The sequence below is a fragment of the Saccoglossus kowalevskii genome, chromosome 3 (genome assembly GCF_978046115.1).
Source record: "Saccoglossus kowalevskii chromosome 3, keSacKowa6.1, whole genome shotgun sequence".
Lineage (NCBI taxonomy): Eukaryota > Metazoa > Hemichordata > Enteropneusta > Harrimaniidae > Saccoglossus > Saccoglossus kowalevskii.
The window spans coordinates 38,249,420-38,274,962 of NC_140643.1; the positions used below are offsets into that span (position 1 = coordinate 38,249,420).

The window sequence follows — 25,543 nt, forward strand, 5'->3', positions numbered from 1 at the left end:
TCTTTGAATATCAGGAATATACATGTACATGGGCGAGTACGTTAATGTGCGTATATCAACGATTTTGCCCACTGTCTGTTCTATTTGTGGTCATTGTTCAGATATGAGCAGCCATGTGTAGGACTGATCACATTACATTCTGTTGTCATAATAAAAATGACTGTCAAATTTCTGACTCATTTTCAGATTGTATAGACGATGGCGATTGTAACTATAAAGGTATTTGTTTTGATGGAGAATGTTCATGCTATTCTGGTTCTGGTGTACATTGTGAGATATCTAATAAATGCTTTAATTCATTGGACTGTAACCATGGTTACTGTGCTATAGATGGATTTTGTATTTGTGACACTAGATGGTCTGGTATTTTCTGCAATGTGCAAAATGGTAAGTTATATTATAATGAATTTTGCTTTTCATTTTTCATTCAAAAATTCATTGCAATCTGTGATGCCATTAGTACAAAATAGGTTTGATTAAAGTGCAAATGAAATTTGGAATGAGTTCTTCATAGAAAATCACCAAAAATTAACCTCTTATAAATACTAGTCAGATATCCTTTGAATATGTGATTTGAATTGTCTTATATTGTAAATATTCTACTTCATGCATCACAGACAAGAGTGAATTGTTTTTAATTTTTTTTTTTTAATTTTTGGTTTTGAATTTTTTTTTTCTATATTTCCACATGATAAAAATTACTAAAATGTTTTCATAGTATACAGCAAATTTCACTAAAACAAACTTGAACAGGTTGTTTAAATGGTAGCAAAAAATCACAGTAGGATAATTTGTTCATGCTAGGCGAATAACTTATTTTCTAGGCGTTACAAATGTTGATTATTACTTGGTCATGATTATTTTACATATAACATAGAAAAAAAATGATGTTTTGTTCCGAGACGCAAGTAAAATTCAAGTACATAGATGCTCCAGAACAATCCAAAGACATTATTAATTTCAAGTAAAAATGTGTGCATATTAATCAACTAATTTGCATAATTAGGTAATTTTTGGCTTTTACACTGATATCGCAAGTACTAATTATCCCATTTCAATGAATCTTGGTACATAGATGTTCTAGGACAATGCACAGACCTGACTATATTTGGGTTAAAATCAGTGCATATTAATTACCTAATTTGCATAATTAGCACATTTTCAGCTTTTACACTGATATCACATGTACAAATTATTCCATTTTAATGAAACTTGGTGCATTGATGCTCCAGAATATTGCACAGACCTGCTCAGTTTTGGGTTGAAATCAGATCATATTAATTACCTAATTTGCATAATAACTTCGTACATAGGTGGTCTGTGACAGTACTTATCTTAATTCAATGAATCTTGGTATATATGTACTCTAACACAATGTGATGATCAAATTAGTTTTAGGTTTATGTACATCTATAATAATTACCTAATTTGCATAATAATTTACTTTTCAGCTTTCCACTAGTTTAGTTAGGATTAATCATCACATTATAAATGAAACTTGGTACATGTGCGCCATGGAACAATATAAAGACCTATTAAAAATAAGTACAAAAATGGTTTTGACAGCTGTCATGCTGATGTAAAACAGTAACTGTAATGTTTTTACATTAGATATCAAATCTTATATTCTACCAGTATATTGATGGTGTCATCCATCGATTTGATTGGTCCAAACACAAAAGTTGCATATGCAATTAATGGTATATTGGCTGATAATGCGAAGCTAAACAAAGTGGCCCTGGAACATGAATTGACTACAGGTTTAATGCGGAAATACATAAAATCGGTAGTATTTGATTTTTAGGGAAATATAGTGGTCGTTGCTCGCCACACAAACCTAAACCACCGTCCCTCAACACTGTGAGGGTTGTAGCTGACAAAATTGCAGTGAAATTGCACCCGGGTAATTGCCATCTGTTTCAAAGACCACAGGACAACGCAGAATTCGATGATGATATACATTATGTATGGTATTGTAATTCTCCACTATGGGTAAATATATTACAGGAGATGATGAAGGTAATTTCGAAATCTGCAGATTTGTCCCGAGTGTACACCAACCACTGTACAGAGCGCTGGCGTGCAATGTCCTTTATTCACCGTGTTGAGACAAGGTACATGTATGTGTCACAAAAATGATGCGAGAATTCGATCATACACCAACAAACTTCAGGCATACTGTCACAAAACTTTGGTTATACCAAAGATGTATCCAGGTCAGATGTTGGGACTGAGGTCACCGTGCCGGTTATCGTACATGATACACTACCGCGTCCTGCCATGTCTCAAAATTTGATCGAACAAAATACACTAGAACGTCAAATATCCACAGTTACAAGTAGTACATGTATGATGAGTCACAAAACCGGTTTATTTCACAACTGTACTTTCAATGGGCAAATTACAGTCCAAATTGTACAAAAACCGGGATGAAAACGTGGAAAATCCAAACTGTAATGACCCAAACTGTACACAACCCTATATTTCAAATTGCGTTGACGCAGTCAGTAAATGGTCATAAAGGTCATCTTTTGTTATGCTAATTATTGTATTTACGTACATGTAGCTCTATTAACTGTGGATACGTTTTCGTTTTCACGCGGAATAAAAATTATTTTGTAATCAATTTGAACTGTATTGGCTATGTAATTTTTGTATGCATTCAGTGTACAACTACATACTACTCTAAATATTCATGTTCAAGGGCCACATTCATGATGTACATGTATACCCGTCTTTGGTGGGGGAGGGGGTAATTGTTCAAATATTGTAAATTATACATGTATTTGTTAAATGCTTTTGTTCAACAGATTGCACGTTTGATTATGAATGTGGTGATGGATACTGCTCATCTGGTACATGTATCTGTAATCCTGGCTACACAGGACCCTTTTGTGACATGGGGACTGACTGTTCTACAAATGGTGATTGTAACTATCATGGCTATTGTTCTGAAGGAATATGTTCTTGTGATTACGGATACAGTGGTTCTACCTGTCAATATAATGGTACGTGTGTGGGGGATAGAGTAGTGCGCTTCGGTAGTACTTGATGACAGAATGTACAACAATCAAATCTAGATGTAAACAAAAAGAACACGGTATGGTTTATTGCTTGACACACTGGCATAGAAACATGTTACATATTAATAAAGAGTCATTGAAACCTCTAAACTAGCCCTTTTATATAGGTGCGTATCGAATGTGAGAGAAAACATGTAAGCGCGAAAAAAATTGTAAATTACGCAAGAAAAAAAAATACAGTATTGAAAAAAATGATTGGCTGAAATTAAATGATTCTCATTTGTCAACAATTATTCTGGAGAATCCTTTGTATGAAAAGATAAACGAGTTACTTCTATGACATAATACTAAACAAATACAGATATACATCATGAATCTCCGACAACATGTGTTTTTAAAATTGTATTTATCAAGGTACTCAGGTAACTAATCTTAAAATAATTGCTGAAGTGTGAGATTACAGATAAGATAAATATTTATACTTGTATTAAGCTATGTTATGTTAACCATTTATACTGACTCGGGCAAGACTATCATACCTGCTAATTCATTAGAATCAGTAGAGGTATTTTTGGAACTTCATGTTTCCTTGTTACAGGGCACCTTGGATTGTCAAACAGTCTTTTTTTTGGTCCACTTTACTAAAGATTCTGTTGATTTCATTTTGTGATCCATTCCTGACTGATCACATTCATTGAGCACTGGCGATATGCATTTAATGCTGAGATCTCAGTGTATAAATCCAAGGTTATTTACATTATAGATATTGGATATTCTATCATAAAACATGGAATTGTTACTATTGTATGACATGTACATGTAGAATTCTATTGTAATACATGTGAACATAGAATTCTTACTATTGTATGACATGTAGATGTAGAATTCTATTGTATGACATGTAGATGTAGAATTCTATTGTAATACCTGTAGATGTAGAATTATATTGTAATACATGTAGATGTAGAATTCTATTGTATGACATGTAGATTTAGAATTCTATTGTAATACATGTAGATGTAGAATTCTATTGTATGACATGTAAATGTAGAATCCTATTGTAATACATGTAGATGTAGAATTCTATTGTAATACCCGGTACATGTAGATGTAGAATTCTATTGTAAGACATGTAGATGTAGAATTCTATTGTATGACATGTAGATGTAGAATTCTATTGTAATACATGTAGATGTAGAATTCTATTGTAATACATGTAGATGTAGAATTCTATTGTAATACATGTAGATGTAGAATTCTATTGTAATACATGTAGATGTAGAATTCTATTGTAATACATGTAGATGTAGAATTCTATTGTATGACATGTAGATGTAGAATTCTATTGTAATACATGTAGATGTAGAATTCTATTGTAATACATGTAGATGTAGAATTCTATTGTAATACATGTAGATGTAGAATTCAATTGTATGACATGTAAATGTAGAATCCTATTGTAATACATGTAGATGTAGAATTCTATTGTATGACATGTAAATGTAGAATTCTATTGTAATACATGTAGATGTAGAATTCTATTGTAATACATGTAGAGGTAGAATTCTATTGTAATACATGTAGATGTAGAATTCTATTGCAATACATGTAGATGTAGAATTCTAGTGTAATACATGTAGATGTAGAATTCAATTGTATGACATGTAAATGTAGAATTCTATTGTAATACATGTAGATGTAGAATTCTATTGTAATACATGTAGATGTAGAATTCTATTGTAATACATGTAGATGTAGAATTCAATTGTATGACATGTAAATGTAGAATCCTATTGTAATACATGTAGATGTAGAATTCTATTGTATGACATGTAAATGTAGAATTCTATTGTAATACATGTAGATGTAGAATTCTATTGTAATACATGTAGAGGTAGAATTCTATTGTAATACATGTAGATGTAGAATTCTATTGCAATACATGTAGATGTAGAATTCTAGTGTAATACATGTAGATGTAGAATTCAATTGTATGACATGTAAATGTAGAATCCTATTGTAATACATGTAGATGTAGAATTCAATTGTATGACATGTAGATGTAGAATTCTATTGTAATACATGTAGATGTAGAATTCAATTGTAATACATGTAGATGTAGAATCCTATTGTAATACATGTAGATGTAGAATTCTATTGTAATACATGTAGATGTAGAATTCAATTGTATGACATGTAGATGTAGAATTCAATTGTATGACATGTAGATGTAGAATTCAATTGTAATACATGTAGATGTAGAATTCTATTGTAATACATGTAGATGTAGAATTCTATTGTAATACATGTAGATGTAGAATTCAATTGTAATACATGTAGATGTAGAATTCTATTGTAAGACATGTAGATGTAGAATTCTATTGTAATACATGTAGATGTAGAATTCAATTGTAATACATGTAGATGTAGAATTCAATTGTAATACATGTAAATGTAGAATTCAATTGTAATACATGTAGATGTAGAATTCAATTGTATGACATGTAGATGTAGAATTCAATTGTATGACATGTAGATGTAGAATTCTATTGTATGACATGTAGATGTAGAATTCTATTGTATGACATGTAGATGTAGAATTCTATTACATGTAGATGTAGAATTCTATTGTAATACATGTAGATGTGGAATTCTATTGTAATACATGTAGATGTAGAATTCTATTGTAATACATGTAGATGTAGAATTCTATTGTATGACATGTAGATGTAGAATTCTATTGTAATACATGTAGATGTAGAATTCTATTGTAATACATGTATATGTAGAATTCTATTGTAATATATGTAGATGTAGAATTCCATTGTAATACATGTATATGTAGAATTCAATTGTAATACATGTATATGTAGAATTCAATTGTAATACATGTAGATGTAGAATTCTATTGTAATACATGTAGATGTAGAATTCTATTGTAATACATGTAGATGTAGAATTCTATTGTATGACATGTAGATGTAGAATTCTATTGTAATACATGTAGATGTAGAATTCTATTGTAAGACATGTAGATGTAGAATTCTATTGTAATACATGTAGATGTAGAATTCAATTGTAATACATGTAGATGTAGAATTCTATTGTAATACATGTAGATGTAGAATTCTATTGTAATACATGTAGATGTAGAATTCAATTGTAATACATCTAGATGTAGAATTCTATTGTATGACATGTAGATGTAGAATTCAATTGTAATACATGTAGATGTAGAATTCAATTGTAATACATGTAGATGTAGAATTCTATTGTAATACATGTAGATGTAGAATTCAATTGTATGACATGTAGATGTAGAATTCTATTGTAATACATGTAGATGTAGAATTCTATTGTATGACATGTAGATGTAGAATTCAATTGTAATACATGTAGATGTAGAATTCTATTGTAATACATGTAGATGTAGAATTCTATTGTAAGACATGTAGACATAGAATTCTGTTGAAATATGTGTATAGATATAAGAATTCTATTGTTACAGTAATACTTATAAATAGGATTGTAATATTGCAGATCTAGCATTTTATGAAATTAATGTTGAATTCTATTGTCACATAGGATTTCTATTGTAATACACCTTGATATAAAATTTAATTTTATTATAATACATGTAATGTAAAAAACCCCGCCCACCAAAAATTTATCTTCCTTGAGCAATAGTTTAAGTTTAAATTGGTCTGTATTATAGAAAACAGAAATGATTGAACGGTACATGATGTTGTGAACATCATGAAAATGATCATCTACTATCATAGAGGTCATGTTTTCTTGATCACACATTGAACTGCCATTGCTTCCTTTGACCTGATAGGTCAAGAATGGCTTTAACCAATCAAACTACAGTTTTTGCAATTGCTCAATGCATTGCAGAAGTAAAATTCATTATTATCAAAGTTGCACTGTATGATTTATCAATTGCAAGTTTGGCGTTGATTTTACTGCAAGATGTTAGCACTTTTTAAAAGGTAAAATAAGTACAAAAATGGTTTTAACAGCTGTCATGATATGAAACAAATGTTTTTTACAGTAGATATCAAATAATATTGTAAATTATATAATTATGTATTTGTTAATGCTTTTGTTCAACAGCTTGTACGTATAGCTATGAATGTGGTTATGGATACTGCTCATCTGGTACATGTATCTGTAATCCTGGCTACACAGGACCCTTTTGTGACATGGGGACTGACTGTTCTACAAATGGTGATTGTAACTATCATGGCTATTGTTCTGAAGGAATATGTTCTTGTGATTACGGATACAGTGGTTCTACCTGTCAATATAATGGTACGTGTGTGGGGGATAGAGTAGTGCGCTTCGGTAGTACTTGATGACAGAATGTACAACAGTCAAATCTAGATGTAAACAAAAAGAACACGGTATGGTTTATTGCTTGACACACTGGCATAGAAACATGTTACATATTAATAAAGAGTCATTGAAACCTCTAAACTAGCCCTTTTATATAGGTGCGTATCGAATGTGAGAGAAAACATGTAAGCGCGAAAAAAAATGTAAATTACGCAAGAAAAAAAAATACAGTATTGAAAAAAATGATTGGCTGAAATTAAATGATTCTCATTTGTCAACAATTATTCTGGAGAATCCTTTGTATGAAAAGATAAACGAGTTACTTCTATGACATAATACTAAACAAATACAGATATACATCATGAATCTCCGACAACATGTGTTTTTAAAATTGTATTTATCAAGGTACTCAGGTAACTAATCTTAAAATAATTGCTGAAGTGTGAGATTACAGATAAGATAAATATTTATACTTGTATTAAGCTATGTTATGTTAACCATTTATACTGACTCGGGCAAGACTATCATACCTGCTAACTCATTAGAATCAGTAGAGGTATTTTTGGAACTTCACGTTTCCTTGTTACAGGGCATCCATGTCTGGACCTTGGATTGTCAAACAGTCTTTTTTTTGGTCCACTTTACGAAAGATTCTGTTGATTTCATTTTGTGATCCATTCCTGACTGATCACATTCATTGAGCACTGGCGATATGCATTTAATGCTGAGATCTCAATGTATAAATCCAAGGTTATTTACATTATAGATATTGGATATTCTATCATAAAACATAGAATTGTTACTATTGTATGACATGTACATGTAGAATTCTATTGTAATACATGTGAACATAGAATTCTTACTATTGTATGACATGTAGATGTAGAATTCTATTGTATGACATGTAGATGTAGAATTCTATTGTAATACCTGTAGATGTAGAATTATATTGTAATACATGTAGATGTAGAATTCTATTGTATGACATGTAGATGTAGAATTCTATTGTAATACATGTAGATGTAGAATTCTATTGTATGACATGTAAATGTAGAATCCTATTGTAATACATGTAGATGTAGAATTCTATTGTAATACATGTAGATGTAGAATTCTATTGTATGACATGTAGATGTAGAATTCTATTGTAATACATGTAGATGTAGAATTCTATTGTATGACATGTAGATGTAGAATTCTATTGTAATACATGTAGATGTAGAATTCTATTGTATGACATGTAGATGTAGAATTCTATTGTAAAACATGTAGATGTAGAATTCTATTGTAATACATGTAGATGTAGAATTCTATTGTAATACCCGATACATGTAGATGTAGAATTCTATTGTAAGACATGTAGATGTAGAATTCTATTGTATGACATGTAGATGTAGAATTCTATTGTAATACATGTAGATGTAGAATTCTATTGTAATACATGTAGATGTAGAATTCTATTGTAATACATGTAGATGTAGAATTCTATTGTAATACATGTAGATGTAGAATTCTATTGTAATACATGTAGATGTAGAATTCTATTGTAATACATGTAGATGTAGAATTCTATTGTAATACATGTAGATGTAGAATTCTATTGTAATACATGTAGATGTAGAATTCAATTGTATGACATGTAAATGTAGAATCCTATTGTAATACATGTAGATGTAGAATTCTATTGTAATACATGTAGATGTAGAATTCTATTGTAATACATGTAGATGTAGAATTCTATTGTAATACATGTAGATGTAGAATTCTATTGTAATACATGTAGATGTAGAATTCTATTGTAATACATGTAGATGTAGAATTCAATTGTATGACATGTAAATGTAGAATCCTATTGTAATACATGTAGATGTAGAATTCTATTGTAATACATGTAGATGTAGAATTCTATTGTATGACATGTAGATGTAGAATTCTATTGTATGACATGTAAATGTAGAATTCTATTGTAATACATGTAGATGTAGAATTCTATTGTAATACATGTAGAGGTAGAATTCTATTGTCATACATGTAGATGTAGAATTCTATTGTAATACATGTAGATGTAGAATTCTAGTGTAATACATGTAGATGTAGAATTCAATTGTAATACATGTAGATGTAGAATTCTATTGTAATACATGTAGATGTAGAATTCAATTGTATGACATGTAGATGTAGAATTCTATTGTAATACATGTAGATGTAGAATTCTATTGTAATACATGTAGATGTAGAATTCTATTGTAATACATGTAGATGTAGAATTCTATTGTAATACATGTAGATGTAGAATTCTAGTGTAATACATGTAGATGTAGAATTCAATTGTATGACATGTAAATGTAGAATCCTATTGTAATACATGTAGATGTAGAATTCTATTGTAAGACATGTACATGTAGAATTCTATTGTAATACATGTAGATGTAGAATTCTATTGTAATACATGTAGATGTAGAATTCTATTGTAATACATGTAGATGTAGAATTCTATTGTATGACATGTAGATGTAGAATTCTATTGTAATACATGTAGATGTAGAATTCTATTGTAATACATGTAAATGTAGAATTCTATTGTAATACACGTAGATGTAGAATTCTATTGTAATACATGTAGATGTAGAATTCTATTGTATGACATGTAGATGTAGAATTCTATTGTAATACATGTAGATGTAGAATTCTATTGTAATACATGTAAATGTAGAATTCTATTGTAATACATGTAGATGTAGAATTCAATTGTAATACATGTAAATGTAGAATTCTATAGTAATACATGTAGATGTAGAATTCTATTGTAATACATGTAGATGTAGAATTCTATTGTAATACATGTAGATGTAGAATTCTATTGTATGACATGTAGATGTAGAATTCTATTGTAATACATGTAGATGTGGAATTCAATTGTAATACATGTAGATGTAGAATCCTATTGTAATACATGTAGATGTAGAATTTAATTGTATGACATGTAAATGTAGAATTCTATTGTAATACATGTAGATGTAGAATTCTATTGTAATACATGTAGATGTAGAATTCTATTGTAATACATGTAGATGTAGAATTCTATTGTATGACATGTAGATGTAGAATTCTATTGTAATACATGTAGATGTAGAATTCTATTGTAATACATGTAGATGTAGAATTCTATTGTAATACATGTAGATGTAGAATTCTATTGTATGACATGTACATGTAGAATTCTATTGTATGACATGTACATGTAGAATTCTATTGTAATACATGTAGATGTAGAATTCTATTGTAATACATGTAGATGTAGAATTCTATTGTAATACATGTAGATGTAGAATTCTATTGTAATACATGTAGATGTAGAATTCTATTGTAATACATGTAGATGTAGAATTCTATTGTAATACATGTAGATGTAGAATTCTATCGTAAGACATGTAGACATAGAATTCTGTTGAAATATGTGTAAAGATATAAGGATTCTATTGTTACAGTAATACTTGTAAATAGGATTGTAATATTGCAGATCTAGGATTTTATGAAATTAATGTTGAATTCTATTGTCACATAGGATTTCTATTGTAATACATCTTGATATAAAATTTAATTTTATTATAATACATGTAATGTAAAAAACCCCGCCCACCAAAAATTTATCTTCCTTGAGCAATAGTTTAAGTTTAAATTGGTCTATATTATCGAAAACAGAAATGATTGAACGGTACATGATGTTGTGAACATCATGAAAATGATCATCTGAACTGCCATTGAACTGCCATTGCTTCCTTTGACCTGATAGGTCAAGAATGGCATTAACCAATCAAACTACAGTTTTTGCAATTGCTCAATGCATTGCAGAAGTAAAATTCATTATTATCAAAGTTGCACTATATGATTTATCAATTGCAAGTTTGGCGTTGATTTTACTGCAAGATGTTAGCACTTTTTAAAAGGTAAAATAAGTACAAAAATGGTTTTAACAGCTGTCATGATATGAAACAAATGTTTTTACAGTAGATATCAAATAATATTGTAAATTATATATGTATTTGTTAATGCTTTTGTTCAACAGCTTGTACGTATAGCTATGAATGTGGTTATGGATACTGCTCATCTGGTACGTGTGTGTGTAATCCTGGCTACACAGGACCCTTTTGTGACATGGGTACTGACTGTTCTACAAATGGTGACTGTAACTATAATGGCTATTGTTCTAATGGAATATGTCATTGTGATTCTGGATACAGTGGTTCAACCTGTCAAGACTATTTTGGTAGGTGTGTTTTTATTATTGTATTTATAGAGGTACTTATGTGACTAATCTTAAATTAATTGCTGCAGTGTGAGATTAAAAATAAGATAAATATTTATACTTGTATTAAATGCTTTCACTTGTGTATTAATTGTCACACACATTCACATGAGTCAGATTAGTTTAATATGTAAATACATACTAATTTAGTGTCCTTATTTGACAGAAATTCTATTGTAATTTGAATTGTTTATTATGTGAATTTAATTTTAATGGACATCATTTGTCAATAGTGAAATTGAAACCCAGTATAAAAATTATCCCATTTACAGTATAACATTTTTTTTTTTAGACTGGAACGATGATAAATACGACTCCTCAGATTCATCAGGTGAAACTACATATATTCAGTACATCGTTGGTGTTGTTATCTTCTTTGTTGTTACCATAGCAATATGCATCATCCGACTGAGATTGAGGAGCCGAGGACGTAATGTTACTAGCACCTCTAGATTTACCACTGTGACAACTGGTACAAGTCATCCAGTAGTTGTGGGAACAACAGTACCACCACAACCACCATCTTCACAACAACGTAAGAATATTTCTATATTTAAATTTTGGATACTGTATGCGCTTTATTAGAAACACACATAAACAAAAAATGCATTTATGGTATACTGGATTATCAAAATATAAATCATTTTGACCATAGACACACCTTTTTGGTTTTTGGTAATTACAAGGGCTACTAATAGAGCAAAATGCAGTAGTGAATGTAATTGTCACTGGCTAACTGAGTGGGCATGGCACTAAGGAAAATTAAAAATGTCTAACTGATTCAGTCATTTCTTGTCACATGTGACTGCAATGTCACCTGGGAATGATGTATCTTCTAACATACAGCAGTATGAATTGTGTGTTTTACATGCTGACTGAATCTTAGAGAATGGGTGTGGTACATGCTTTGGGAAATTTACAATGACTCACTGATGGTGTCATTTCTTGTCACATGTGACTGCAATGTCACCTGGGAATGATGTATCTTGTAACATACAGCAGTGTGTGTTTTACATGCTGACTGAATCTTAGAGAATGGGTGTGATGCTAGGGGAAATTTACAATGGCTCACCGATGGTGTCATTTCTTGTCACATGTGAATGCAATGTCACCTGGGAATGATGTATCTTGTAACATACAGCAGTGTGTGTTTTACATGCTGACTGAATCTTAGAGAATGGGTGTGATGCTAGGGGAAATTTACAATGGCTCACCGATGTTGTCATTTCTTGTCACATGTGAATGCAATGTCACCTGGGAATGATGTATCTTGTAACATACAGCAGTGTGTGTTTTACATGCTGACTGAATCTTAGAGAATGGGTGTGATGCTAGGGGAAATTTACAATGGCTCACCGATGGTGTCATTTCTTGTCACATGTGACTGCAATGTCACCTGGGAATGATGTATCTTGTAACATGCAGTAGTGTGAAGTGTGTGTTTCATATGCTGACTGAATCTTAGAGAATGGGTGTGATGCTAAGGGAAATTTACAATGGCTCACCGATGGTGTCATTTCTTGTCACATGTGACTGCAATGTCACCTGGGAATGATGTATCTTGTAACATACAGCAGTGTAAAGTGTGTGTTTCACATGCTGACTGAATCTTAGAGAATGGATGTTGTACTAGGGAAAATTTACAATGGCTCACTGATGGTGTCATTTCTTGTCACATGTGACTGTAATGTCACCTGGGAATGATGTATCTTGTAACATGCAGTAGTGTGAAGTGTGTGTTTCATATGCTGACTGAATCTTAGAGAATGGGTGTGATGCTAAGGGAAATTTACAATGGCTCACCGATGGTGTCATTTCTTGTCACATATGTGACTGCAATGTCACCTGGGAATGATGTATCTTGTAACATACAGCAGTGTGAAGTGTGTGTTTCACATGCTGACTGAATCTTAGAGAATGGATGTTGTACTAGGGAAAATTTACAATGGCTCACCGATGGTGTCATTTCTTGTCACATGTGACTGTAATGTCACCTGGGAATGATGTATCTTGTAACATGCAGTAGTGTGAAGTGTGTGTTTCATATGCTGACTGAATCTTAGAGAATGGGTGTGGTGCTAAGGGAAATTTGCAATGGCTTACCGATGGTGTCATTTCTTGTCACATGTGACTGCAATGTCACCTGGGAATGATGTATCTTTTAACATACAGCAGTGTAAAGTGTGTGTTTTACATGCTGACTGAATCTTAGAGAATGGGCATGGCACTAATGGAAAATCAAATTGTCTATATAGCTGATGCAGTCATTCCTTGTCACATGTTACTGTTAATGGTGTCCTTGGAAACCAAATAGTTGGTTCTGACTGATGTATATTAATTTAATAACCATTGTATAAGGATACAACAAGGTATTCAGGCAGACAGGTTGTCAATTGTACAATCTTTGTGCACACTCTTCAGTATCCATCTATGTCAATACATATTCTGATTGTTTAGTATCAAATTGATAGCAAATGTTCATGAAAAAGTCAGGTTACTCCAAAAACAGAGTCAATATAACCACACTAACACTATACTATTTCATTCTGAGACATTAATATAAAAGTACCTCTCGCAAATATTAATATACTCTAAAACATCTTAATACACAGAATACATGATGGCAGATTATTTTTCTTTCCCAGCATATCAGCATTACCCTTCTTGGTATGAACCATTTCAAGGCAGTCAACAGAACAGACGAGCTGATACAACGGTTCCTATTGTGATCACACCACCGCAACCATCAGCACCAGCAATAGAACAACCCCCGGCATATAACAATGTGTCTACTCAGCCCGGAGAAGAAAGTCTTCCGCCACCTCCAAGCTATGATGCCGCAATGGAGATGAGGGAAGGAGATGTAACTGGTAATATTCCAAATCTGTACAGTGCTCCGCAACCAGCTCTGGCAAGAGAAGTTGATAGCGAAGTATAGTACGTGCTTTATTACCACTATAGCAATAATAGTTGGACACTGAAAAGTTATAGCAGCTCATGGCATTACTTCACAGGTACCACGGGTATGCCAGTGTTTCGTGTGTATAAGAGGGTATGACCAATTGAGTTTAAAAACAAGTTAGGTGGTTTTTGTTTCTCCGTGTGAGATTTCTTCCATAAAAGCCTGATGTAAATTGTTTTGGGAATAAGGTATGTTGTATGAACAGTGTGTCAACGCTTAGTTCCAGAGATTGACAAACAGTTAATTCCTGATCATGTGATCGCTTATTAAACATGCATTACGTTACCTATTCATGGCAGTGGCTGTGATCCATATCAGGTTTGCCTTAATTGAAGAACATGAATATTAATCTTGTTTTTTGTGTAATACCTGATGACTTTACCAGTTTTACACTACTCATTTGTATATTTACTTTGGTTCACTTCAAATAGGGCCACAATATATTTATAGGAAAATAAAAGCAGTAATAACCATTGGTGAACATAATTGCAGGGAATGAAGGCATTTATACATGACTGGTCATGAAAATCAGTTAGAAGATGTCAGTAATATAATTATTCTCCAAGATTTGGTCGTGCAGTAATATGACAGAACCCCACACCCTCCCCGTGGCTTTCGTTGCGTATGGGAGTTATTTTCACGAGTGATGCGGTGTATCCTGCGGCCGTACTTTCACGAGTGAAGCGAGTGAAAGTACAGCAGAATACACGGCATCTCGAGGGTGTGGGATTTGAACTGGATAAAAATAGCAGACGAAAATGGTTTACAAAATAAAAATAGTTCGGTAGCCAATGAAAATACCATGTCATTTGCATATGGACCGTGAAAATACCGAAAACATTATTGCATGGGTGATATGCAAATTAGTTTGGGCCAAAATAAGTGACTGCCTAAAAGTACCATTACTGTTGTTCAAATTTCATTTCACTCGGCAAGTATATTCATGTACCCCAAGGGGAAAATATCGTACTTCTAAATATTGTTTATTCCGAAAAACTGTACTCCTGAAAGGACTACTTTGTTTGCTCTCAGACCTCATTTGCATATGGGTTGTGGAAATACCGATTTTGATTTCAGAGACGAATCAAAATAAACTGCAGTACATATGTAATAATTGTTGTTTTCTTATGAAGTGTAAATCATCTAAAAAATACAAGCACTTCTCCAATCAAAACCAATCACCAAAATTGATTGAGCGAAGTAAATAAATGTCTTACAATAAAAGTTAAATAATATATTTTATACACAATATATGTTTTACACAATTGATCGTTTCTAAGCATCCACTGTTTTCTGTGACACTATTGGTCAGAATTACGTTTGATTAATTCACATTAAATGTACATGGTCATTTTGAAATTTAATTTAATAATAATTTAACATGTATAGTAAATTCTTTTTTTTCATCCAATTAGTATTATCTATGAATCTTCCTTACATAGAGAAAGAAATATATTGTAGATAGAACATTAGCATGTGATGGACAATGTGAACTGATATTTAAATTAATAATCATAGCATAATTAAATAGATATATCTCGCATATTATTGTGATGTTTTAAAGACTTTTTATGTGTGTTTTTAGTCATTTAATGAAACTATGAATATTTTATTAAATGAAACTTTTGTACCAAGAGACATAAAAATTCTTTCCATTAAATTTCACTAGTCTTTCCCGATTTTTCTTGTATTGTATGTATAGTATATATAACATAGTTTGCCACAGTAACCATAGTCATTTGTGTTGGTGCAGTATATCGGTATATAACTCCATTTAATGACGTTTGGGCCAAATCAAGCAGGGCACATATATTCTCCTATGAATGTACCAGTTTTTATACACTTAGTATCCAAGATGAAATAAAATCAGATCAGATATGTGTACATACATCTTACATAATATTATACATATGCACATCAATTTGTTACTTGATTTGATTTAAGATGGTCGAATGGTGGCCATTTTTGTGCTGAAGTATCATTTAGATTAAGCATTTCTGGCATTCTGGAACCAAATCTCGGCTGTTTACAGATGGATTTTATTCAAACTTGGTACATACATTAGACATTATGTCTCCCTGGTCAGATCACAGATCAGATTCAAAATGGCTGACTAGCGGTCATTTTACATCATGTCATAGATAAACAGTGTATTTGACTGATCAATGGATTCAAAGGGCCGAATGGTGGCCATTTTTGTGCTAAAAATCAAGCATTTCTGGCATTCTAGAACCAGATTCGGTCACTTATAGATGGATTTTGTTCAAACTTGGTACATACATTATACATTATGGCTCCCTGATGTACAACATTTGGTTTTTCACAGATCAGATTAAAAATGGCTAACTGCGGTCATTTTGTTTTAATGAATGCAGTCTTTGGGCCATATCTTTAACAATCATCGACTGATTATATTAAAATTTTAGAACAATATCTCTCAATATGGACAAGTACTCATTTGATTTTCAGATACAAAATAACTGAATGTCAAACATCATAATCAAGCACTAGCTTCTTGATTCATATCTCTGACATGTTTATGTTCCAACTATATTACTACATGTATAAACAAAACTATATACATAACTATGTATCCTAAATTTGATAACTAACAGGGACGTTGTCATGCATTGCTTGTTTAAGAGAGGAATTCATATACTGTTAGTAAATTAAGTGAATTCAGTACAGCATGTTGTAGTATTTGACAATGATAATATTTCATCATTCGGGGTCATAACCAAACATTGTTGCCATGGTAATAATATATTGTTTATTGTATCTGGTTGTATTCCTGTAAATACTTGTAAAATACTCTTTTGTGTCAATGAGATGTACCAGTACCACAGAAAGACATACTGTTTTCTCTTATTATTATAATGCATGTATTTTAACTATTAAAAATGTATTTTTAGCAACGTGTAAATAAAGAGAAGTTTAAAAGTCACACTATGTGTACTATTGATAAATTAATTTATAATATGTTGGTATGCAAGTGTGTTATGTGCAATAAACATCATAAATGGAATCACTCATGTGACCTGCGATATGATCACAAAATCGCATTGGAAACCTACATTTCTATAAATCCTAATGTGAATTAATCTGTCTGTGATCATCTCAGATTATTTTTAGTAGTTTCTTGCTTATTAACAAAGTGGGTAATAAGTACATCTATCGCTGTCAGATATTTAGATTATAGGAGGCCTTCATCCATCTTGTGAAAATACATTAGTCGTCATGGTTCTGAAAATCTTCTGAATCTTCTGCATAATCATTGAAAGAGCAGAGTAACCATGACAAAGTCAGATCCTCTTTCTTGTGGCAAGGACAGATTATTGATATAGGACCTGGTGCAGTTTGTTTGGTTGATACTATGACTGCACTTCAACATGGAGGTGGCCCTTGGGGTCCTCATATTACATGTATTAGATTGGACTTTGATTGGCCACATTTATTTCACCCATCAGCTACCTGGGTATTTTATTTCTACAGTATAATAACTGTCAACCTGGATTAGATCATGTGAATGTGCAAATGCCAGCTTCAGGCCATCATCTCATACTGTCTATACATTCGTCATGTTTTGAAAATGGAGTGTCGGACTATGTTGATTGATCTCTCACTTTAGTGTCAAGATCTGCACTCTCTCGCCTTACTTGCACATCAGTCGATTATGAAACTTTCACGCATATAGAAAGATAGGTTTGCCAGATGTATCCTGCCTTATTTCTTACCATGCATAGTTTTTTTGTTTCAATTGAGTCAAAATTGCTGTCAAGACTTTATTTACTTGTGGTGTGGCTGATCTAGACTAATTAGTTAATCATGCTTTGCTTATGAATATGCATGGGCCAGAGCAGCAACTTTCCACCACACTGATTTTTCTTATATATCTGCTGGCTTGGATTTGTCAAAAACAGACTTCTGGTCTCCAAAGTTATTTGATGGGGAAATGGCGAAAGTTTTAGAGACAAAATCTATTTTGACAGTAAATGCCTTGTGCTTTATGAATATGCCTGATGATTCCCACTGCCAAACCAAAGTTATCTGCCTATGTTAAGGGCAATCATAACCACGGGGCATACATAGTGACCGGTTTCTCAACGATCATCGAAGGGAGAATCTAGAAGAACACTCATTGAGTTCATTGTAGCATTCCTCAGATCATTAGTGTAGTCAATATGCGCAAGTCGTTGTTGGAGACAATCCCAAACTTGACATACTCAGTCAATACTTCTTAGCCAATGCATACACTTCAGAAACTAATGAAGGTGGTCAACATGTTGAAGTCAGTGAATGCCAGGCCACACTGCACACCAGAACATTACAAAACTTTCTGCTGATCTCTCTGTCTGTATACTTATGTGCAGAAACCCCAGTACATAGACTGCTCATTCAGGTGCAGGAAGGTGCTAGTTTGGAGAACCGTACCTGATCACCTGGTAGCCAGAATACCTCTCATACACCCCTACCTACAGTGTCCATTTTGATGGCTGACTTGGTACACATATTATGGATCACCAGATCCAGTGTCTCTGGAGCACATCTCAGATAGCCAGACAATTGGAATAATTCAAGATGGTTCATTTGGCCTACTTAACCTTTCTGCCACATTTGAACCAGAAGGGTATTTGGTGCAACAATACCTTGAAGGTTAACCACCTCAACAAGGGTGGAGGCACCGAATTACAGTGGAAATTCTGGACCAGTGTTCAATGCACATCATCACTTTAGAATGAAAGCACATTAGTGGGATTCTATCACAGACTCAGACAAAATCTTTTAAGATTGCCATGGAACTATTCAATCTTTATTTGGCTGGAACCATCCATTGATCTTTTTGTATCACCACTAAACAAGCACCCCTCTCCAGACAGCACTGACATGAGATACAATATCCAACAGCTGAGACAGTTGGCTCTAACAAACAGCACGCTGATAGCGCAGATCTGGTAGTGCAGTCATGGCGGACACTCTATTCATGTCCTCATCACTGGAGCTGTTCCACTTCCACACGTACGTGTTATACTCATGCTAAGATCAGCACACGTTTTTCAGAGAGATCACTATGCTTCAGTCGCTTGGAGATGGCACCAGAGTTTTACCAGAGTCACTTACTACCATTCTTGGTGTTTACAATACCAGACACATTCTTTCTATATCATGTGGGCAAATACAGACTAGAACGCCTAACTACATCCCTTTCCACAGTGAAAAACATCAAGTTGGCTCAATATACTGGTCATTGTCAGTTTCTTCGGCAGGCTTAATGAAAGCCACAATATACACTCGCTGATTGCTCAAGGAATATTTTATTTCTGGTCACCTTGGCTTTAGGCTTGAAATGCAACGAGTTGTGAGCTGATAATTTAGCGATCTTTTATTATAATTGGAGTGACTGATAAACTCGAGTTCTTGCTGAAGCAACAACTCTATTTTACAATTCCTTGAACAATTTCTCTTTAAATAAATTTGAAACTTAGATAACTTTCAAGGTATGGTGACAATTTGACCTTGTTGTAAACTGTCTGCATTTACATTTGTGCTAGTAAGTATGCTTTACCAGTTTTACTTTACCAGTGTCACGAATGTAAAACATTAAATCATGTTTTTGTCCTGATGGTGGTGTTTTGTGTTTGCTTTACGGCGATAGATAGGCAATGTTGTTTTTGGCGATAGATAATTGTTAAATATAAAAATATATATAGAGTGGCAAGATGTTTCTTTTAGTCAGTACTAGAGAAGCGGACTTTGATAGAACCTGATCTGAACGTTCATATGTGATCAAATGTGGATGTCCGATCTTGTAGGTACCACAGTAAGCCATTAAATAATATTGCATCATGGGAGTTTGTGATCTATTCTGGAGGACGTCGTTTCGCCGGTGCTGGCAGCCTGTCAAGTATACCAATTTTTACATGTCTACTAATCACGCGTTTGCAAGTAACGTTAGAACAATGCACTGTGTATTGTCATACAAAATAATGTAATGTGATGTACGGAATGTGCATCATGAAGATAATTCTATTGGCCAATTGCGGCCTACTGCAGTTAACGAGTGGGGAAACTCGCCAGTGAATGACATTCCCGATTTTGGTTCTGAACTGGATGTGCCTTCTAATTTATGTTGCTGGCTACGGACGTGTACTACGGTGCAAGGGAATCCACCCGGACCACTCTCCTTCTACAAGTTACGAATATTGAACAGATAAACTCTGTAATTGATTGGTATCGTTCTCGACTGAGTGTGCAGCGTGTATTCTACGACTACAGTGCTTCTGACTGCGTTCTGTAATTACCGTCGTCGCCACCGTTAGCAGAGACTGGCTGGAAAATGCACCGTTATCACGCAAAGACCCGTTTTCATCTAGTTTGAAGAAACTGTATGTAGGTAGGGCTGTGTCCGATCGCCAGTATATTATTTGCGTCCGTTGTCTGTTATGTACGTTTGTCTCTTAGTTCTATGCATGCATGCAAGATTCCATGTTAGACAATGATTTACATTATCGATTTAGGAATTTCCTCGTAATAGTATAACGTAATCCACTACCCCTTTATAGAGGGTTTGGCATTTCTTGACCACCCTTTTCCCGTGTGGGAATATTACAATATTATTACTGAATTATATTCCTAGTGTTATATTTTTGTGTAACAATACAACGTGTATCCCACTACCCCTTGTAACGGGTCAAGTATTTCTTGCCTATCCTTTAGGTGTGTGGAATAAAGTACATTGTTTGAACCACTCGTGTAGCGTGTACTTGTTGTTTATGTCGCATATAAATTATACAACTGCCTTAAGTTTCGAATTATTAAAAGACCCAGTTCACATGGGTGTTATGGGTGTCATTTGTTTGGGACAATTTGAAGTTTTAGCTCAACCCAAATAGCACCCTGTGACAACCAGCTAAAGTAGTAGATCTCAGAAAAGAGGGACTTGACCTCTGTGTATTTGTTTCTGTATCTTCACCTGTATTTCAGTCATGCCTGGACACTTTCAAACCCCACACATAATTCATGCATCTTGAGATACATATACACATTCATTCGCTGACAGATGGTGGCAATTTTTGTGTTAAAATCATTAAAATCTGAACCGGATCTTGGATGGATGTTCAAATGTGGTAAAAACATCAATCAGTATGATGCACATAATTGTAATCTAAATGACAAATGACTGTTTTATTATATCTTCTGTAGCCTTATCTCTAACGTGCCCACATAAATCATGTTTAGCCTTTATATACATCACAAAGTTTGTAGTTTTGTCTTTGCCATTTTAATACATGTGTACTGATTTGTCTTGTAGTTTTATGTATTGTTACCATTGACTACAATACTCCTCAGTAGTTTAGTTTCATTCATCGTCCTTTATACTATATGCTAAGACTAAATTGCAGCTGAAATGCCCACTGAGAATCTAAAAAGAAGCACAAGTCCGGAAAAAAAAACGGCTAAAAATTTTCAAGAACTAATAATGTCTCAGCTTATTTGAGATTCCCCAGTAACTTCGGCGAGTTCAAATTATAATTAAACGCTAAAGGCATGTATCATACAAAAAGAAGTAAGCGACTTATTGACAAATGACGACATTACAATAATGACCGATAGTCTTCTTGATCATTCCTCAGCTTCTGAGAGCGAGGTTATTTGTAGATATGTTGGCGATCGCCTCTGTGTCTGCGGAAGTACTATGGGAGATTGCATGATGGGAGTGAAAAATCTTTTGATCAGTAAGATAATTTTAGAAAAGTGAAAATTAGAGTGACTGTGAAATAAAGGTTGGTTTTAAATATAAAATATCATGGAATCTGGATGAAATAAAGAAAGGAAATTGAACGGGTATGAAAGTAAATGTGGCAAGAATGCAAGGTCAGAATCCGGGGGTCAAAATACGTCACAATACATCCATCATCATCCATCGGCTGTCAACTATAGATGCGGTAAAAGTCTTGATTTGCAGTTTGCGTGAATGGCCGGGGAAAATCATGCCAATTCTGTGCTTCAGTAAGAGTATTTGCTGCTTTTTGTGCAATGGAAATTAATTCAAGTAATGCTGTCAAAGGACATTTCCTTCTAGTAAACAAAACAACCCTGGGACGTTTATCTTGAGAAATTGAGAAGACGAAAATCTCTTGGGACAGTCGTTGTTGTGAAACAATGAACATAATTCACCAGGGTATCAAGGGTAGTTTTGATTATTAAAAAAGGGAAACTGCTGCTTTATGGAAAAGCAAAAAATGTCAATGTCATTGACCACAGTAATTCTAAATCGATGTTGGTTTTAATTTGTGTTGCCTGGTGTAGAAGTAATAACATTACGATGTTTTTTAGTTTAATAGTAAATTATTAATATTAAGAAATTAATAGTAAATGGTCGACTCCCTTTTGATTAACATCAACCAGTATAACCTGGTTGACAACAATGAATTTCTAACAACAAGGCAATTAGGACAAATTAATAAAAATATACAAACATCATTTATATCAACTTGGAAAAGTGAATTACAAAACGACAATTAATCAAACCAAAATGAAATATAAATAAATTAAGAACATACAGAGAATTAAAAAAAAAACAATTTTGCTTTTGAAACCTACCTTGTTACCCTGCAAAATATTGTGACTGACAGACACAACGGAATACCCCTTGCTAATAGATTATGTAACCTTTGTGATCAGAATCAAGTAGAAGATGAATATCAACTAATGATGTCATGCAAAAGTTGTACTCCCGATAGAAATGTCTTATTTGAAATGGCAAAAACTAAAATTTGTCACCAAAGACAGTTCATAGCCTTGCTAAACAACAGTGGTCTAACACTCCCTGTAGCAAGGTGCCTAAAGAAGTGTTTTGAAATAAGACAGCAACCCCAGTGACAATTTTCGTTCACAGTTAAGTTTTGCATTTTTTCTATCTTTTTATTGTATAATAATTTAGTCTTAATATTTTCTTTCTCTGTTACAGTAATGTATTAGCTTAGCTTTTTGTATGTTTTTATTTTATATTATTTATTTAATTTTTGTAACCTTTTATTTTTTCTTAAACATTTGTAGCCATTGCCAATCCCTCCGGGTAATGTGTAAGTGTTAATAAAATTAATATTATTTAATTAATGACCCCGCACATTATTGATTGGCCTTGGCTAGTTGAAGCGGTTTTTAAATGGGCGACTCGATAGAAGTATTCGCCGTGACTCAAGACTTTTCATTCGGGTTAATACAACGCTTACATGTTACTGTCAGAAAGGTTTAATGTCTTGTTTGTATTTGCACAATGTGAAAGAGGGGTTTATTGTCAAAATGTACTACTACATGGGTGGTTGTATGCATATTGAACTATACAAAATTTGAATTATGTCACCAAACTGTACGTTTTGACGACTCGTATGCAATTGTAATTCTGATCAATCTGATTAAAATCTGATGTAGTGTACGGGCTTTAATTATTTTGGCTTTAAACTTATTCTAATTTTATGTTTTATTACTTTTGTTATTAATGCCTTTATATTTTATTATTTTACTTTGATTTTAATTTTGTGATTTTTTTAAAATTCCGCCCTACATACATCTGAGCCGATGCCTATGTAACGAGATTTCAACGAGACCCACTGTCGACGATTTTAGTCAACGAATCACAGACCTTCTTCTATAGCGCACATGATGACGTCACTGGGCAGAGTCAGGTGGCAAACACACTCAAATAAAATGGCGGATAATACCGACGTTAGCGACCGAGAAGAACACGGCTTTTCGGTAAGTTTATCATTGTCAAATGCAACGAAAGTCATTTTTTTATGTTTATATTGTGGCTCGAATGGTTCGAGTTTAGATCGTTATTTTGCGTAGTTATTCTGGGAGTGACGATTTTGTTTCCACCGGTTCGACCGAACACCGGTGTCTTTTTCCAGTTGCTTGCCCTGGAGACGGGTGATGTTTTGTTGACGATCGGGTCAAAACCGTCTACGGTATTGAAGCCGTAGCTGTAAATATTCATCAAAATGTATCAACATTTTGTACATTATACAATAACTCTTTATTAAAGTAAATGAGCTGATTTGGACTGGAATAAAATATTTTTTATTTGGAACACATCGCAATTGATCAGGAAATATTTTTTTGCTCCAATTTTCTGTGTCGATGCCGTGGGCCGGTGACCGTTATACAATTTAAAATTTGCATTGTTTACTATAGCTGTTTACAGTGTTCTAATCATTACGATTTACTTATTTTTTTGCTTCCATTCTAGATAATTATGCTCAGTGTTTGATGTAAAATTGAAGCGATGACTGAATAAACGAACCTTGGCTGGCGAAGATGTATCAGGAAGTGTACACATTTGTTGGAAGTGAACAAAATATTCAATGTAATGACAAAAATTGTAAAATGCTGTGGAATTTCTTTTGTAAATAAAAATATACTAGCAATTTTCTATTAATGGTTTATTCAAGTGGGTAAAATATAATTTACAGAAAGATTGCCCGTGGAGTATCGCTACACTGAAAAGTAAGCAACCGACAGCCTACATGTATATAAAAGGGGGCCTGTGATTGGCTGTTACTTACGCGAGATTTGAACGGGACTTACGTAGGCGTCGGATCAGATGTATGTAGGGCGCAATTAAAAAAAATCAAAATCAAAGTAAAATAATAAAATAAAAGGGCATTAATAATAAAAGTAATAAAATTAAAATAAGTTTATAGCCAAAATAATTAAAGCCTGTACACTACATCAGATTTTAATCAGATTGTTCTGATATACTCGAAGTGAATCTCAGCACTGTGCTTTTTATAAATGTTATGGTTCGGTTAATAAATTTCCTGGAAACTGTGCAGAAAATCACAGACTTTCATTATTTTTTGTTCATAGTTTTTCTAAATTTCAGTTTTTATTGTTCATAATTATTTACAGCAA

The 25,543-nt window shown here is 33.0% G+C and overlaps 1 protein-coding gene and 1 long non-coding RNA gene across 2 annotated transcripts; both read left to right on the forward strand.

Annotated features, from left to right (window-relative positions):
- Window positions 1-2,206: 2,206 nt before the first annotated feature.
- Window positions 2,207-14,605, forward strand: LOC100376225 (uncharacterized). Its single transcript, XM_085496623.1, has 6 exons — window positions 2,207-2,216; window positions 2,811-3,008; window positions 7,140-7,337; window positions 11,428-11,628; window positions 11,960-12,202; window positions 14,313-14,605. The coding sequence occupies exons 1-6, from the start codon at window positions 2,207-2,209 to the stop codon at window positions 14,603-14,605; spliced, it is 1,143 nt and encodes a 380-aa protein (XP_085352749.1).
- Window positions 14,606-24,174: 9,569 nt separating this feature from the next.
- On the forward strand, window positions 24,175-25,056 carry LOC146747966 (uncharacterized). Its single transcript, XR_014928897.1, has 2 exons — window positions 24,175-24,385; window positions 24,879-25,056. It is a non-coding gene; the product is annotated as an uncharacterized LOC146747966 (long non-coding RNA).
- The last annotated feature ends 487 nt before the right edge of the window (window positions 25,057-25,543 follow it).

What these genes read in the sequence shown, in the direction of transcription:
- LOC100376225 (XM_085496623.1), top strand. An exon ending in TTCTACCTGTCAATATAATG is followed by an intron (nt 3,009 to 7,139) that starts GTACGTGTGTGG and finishes TTTGTTCAACAG; the next exon opens with CTTGTACGTATAGCTATGAA. An exon ending in TTCTACCTGTCAATATAATG is followed by an intron (nt 7,338 to 11,427) that starts GTACGTGTGTGG and finishes TTTGTTCAACAG; the next exon opens with CTTGTACGTATAGCTATGAA.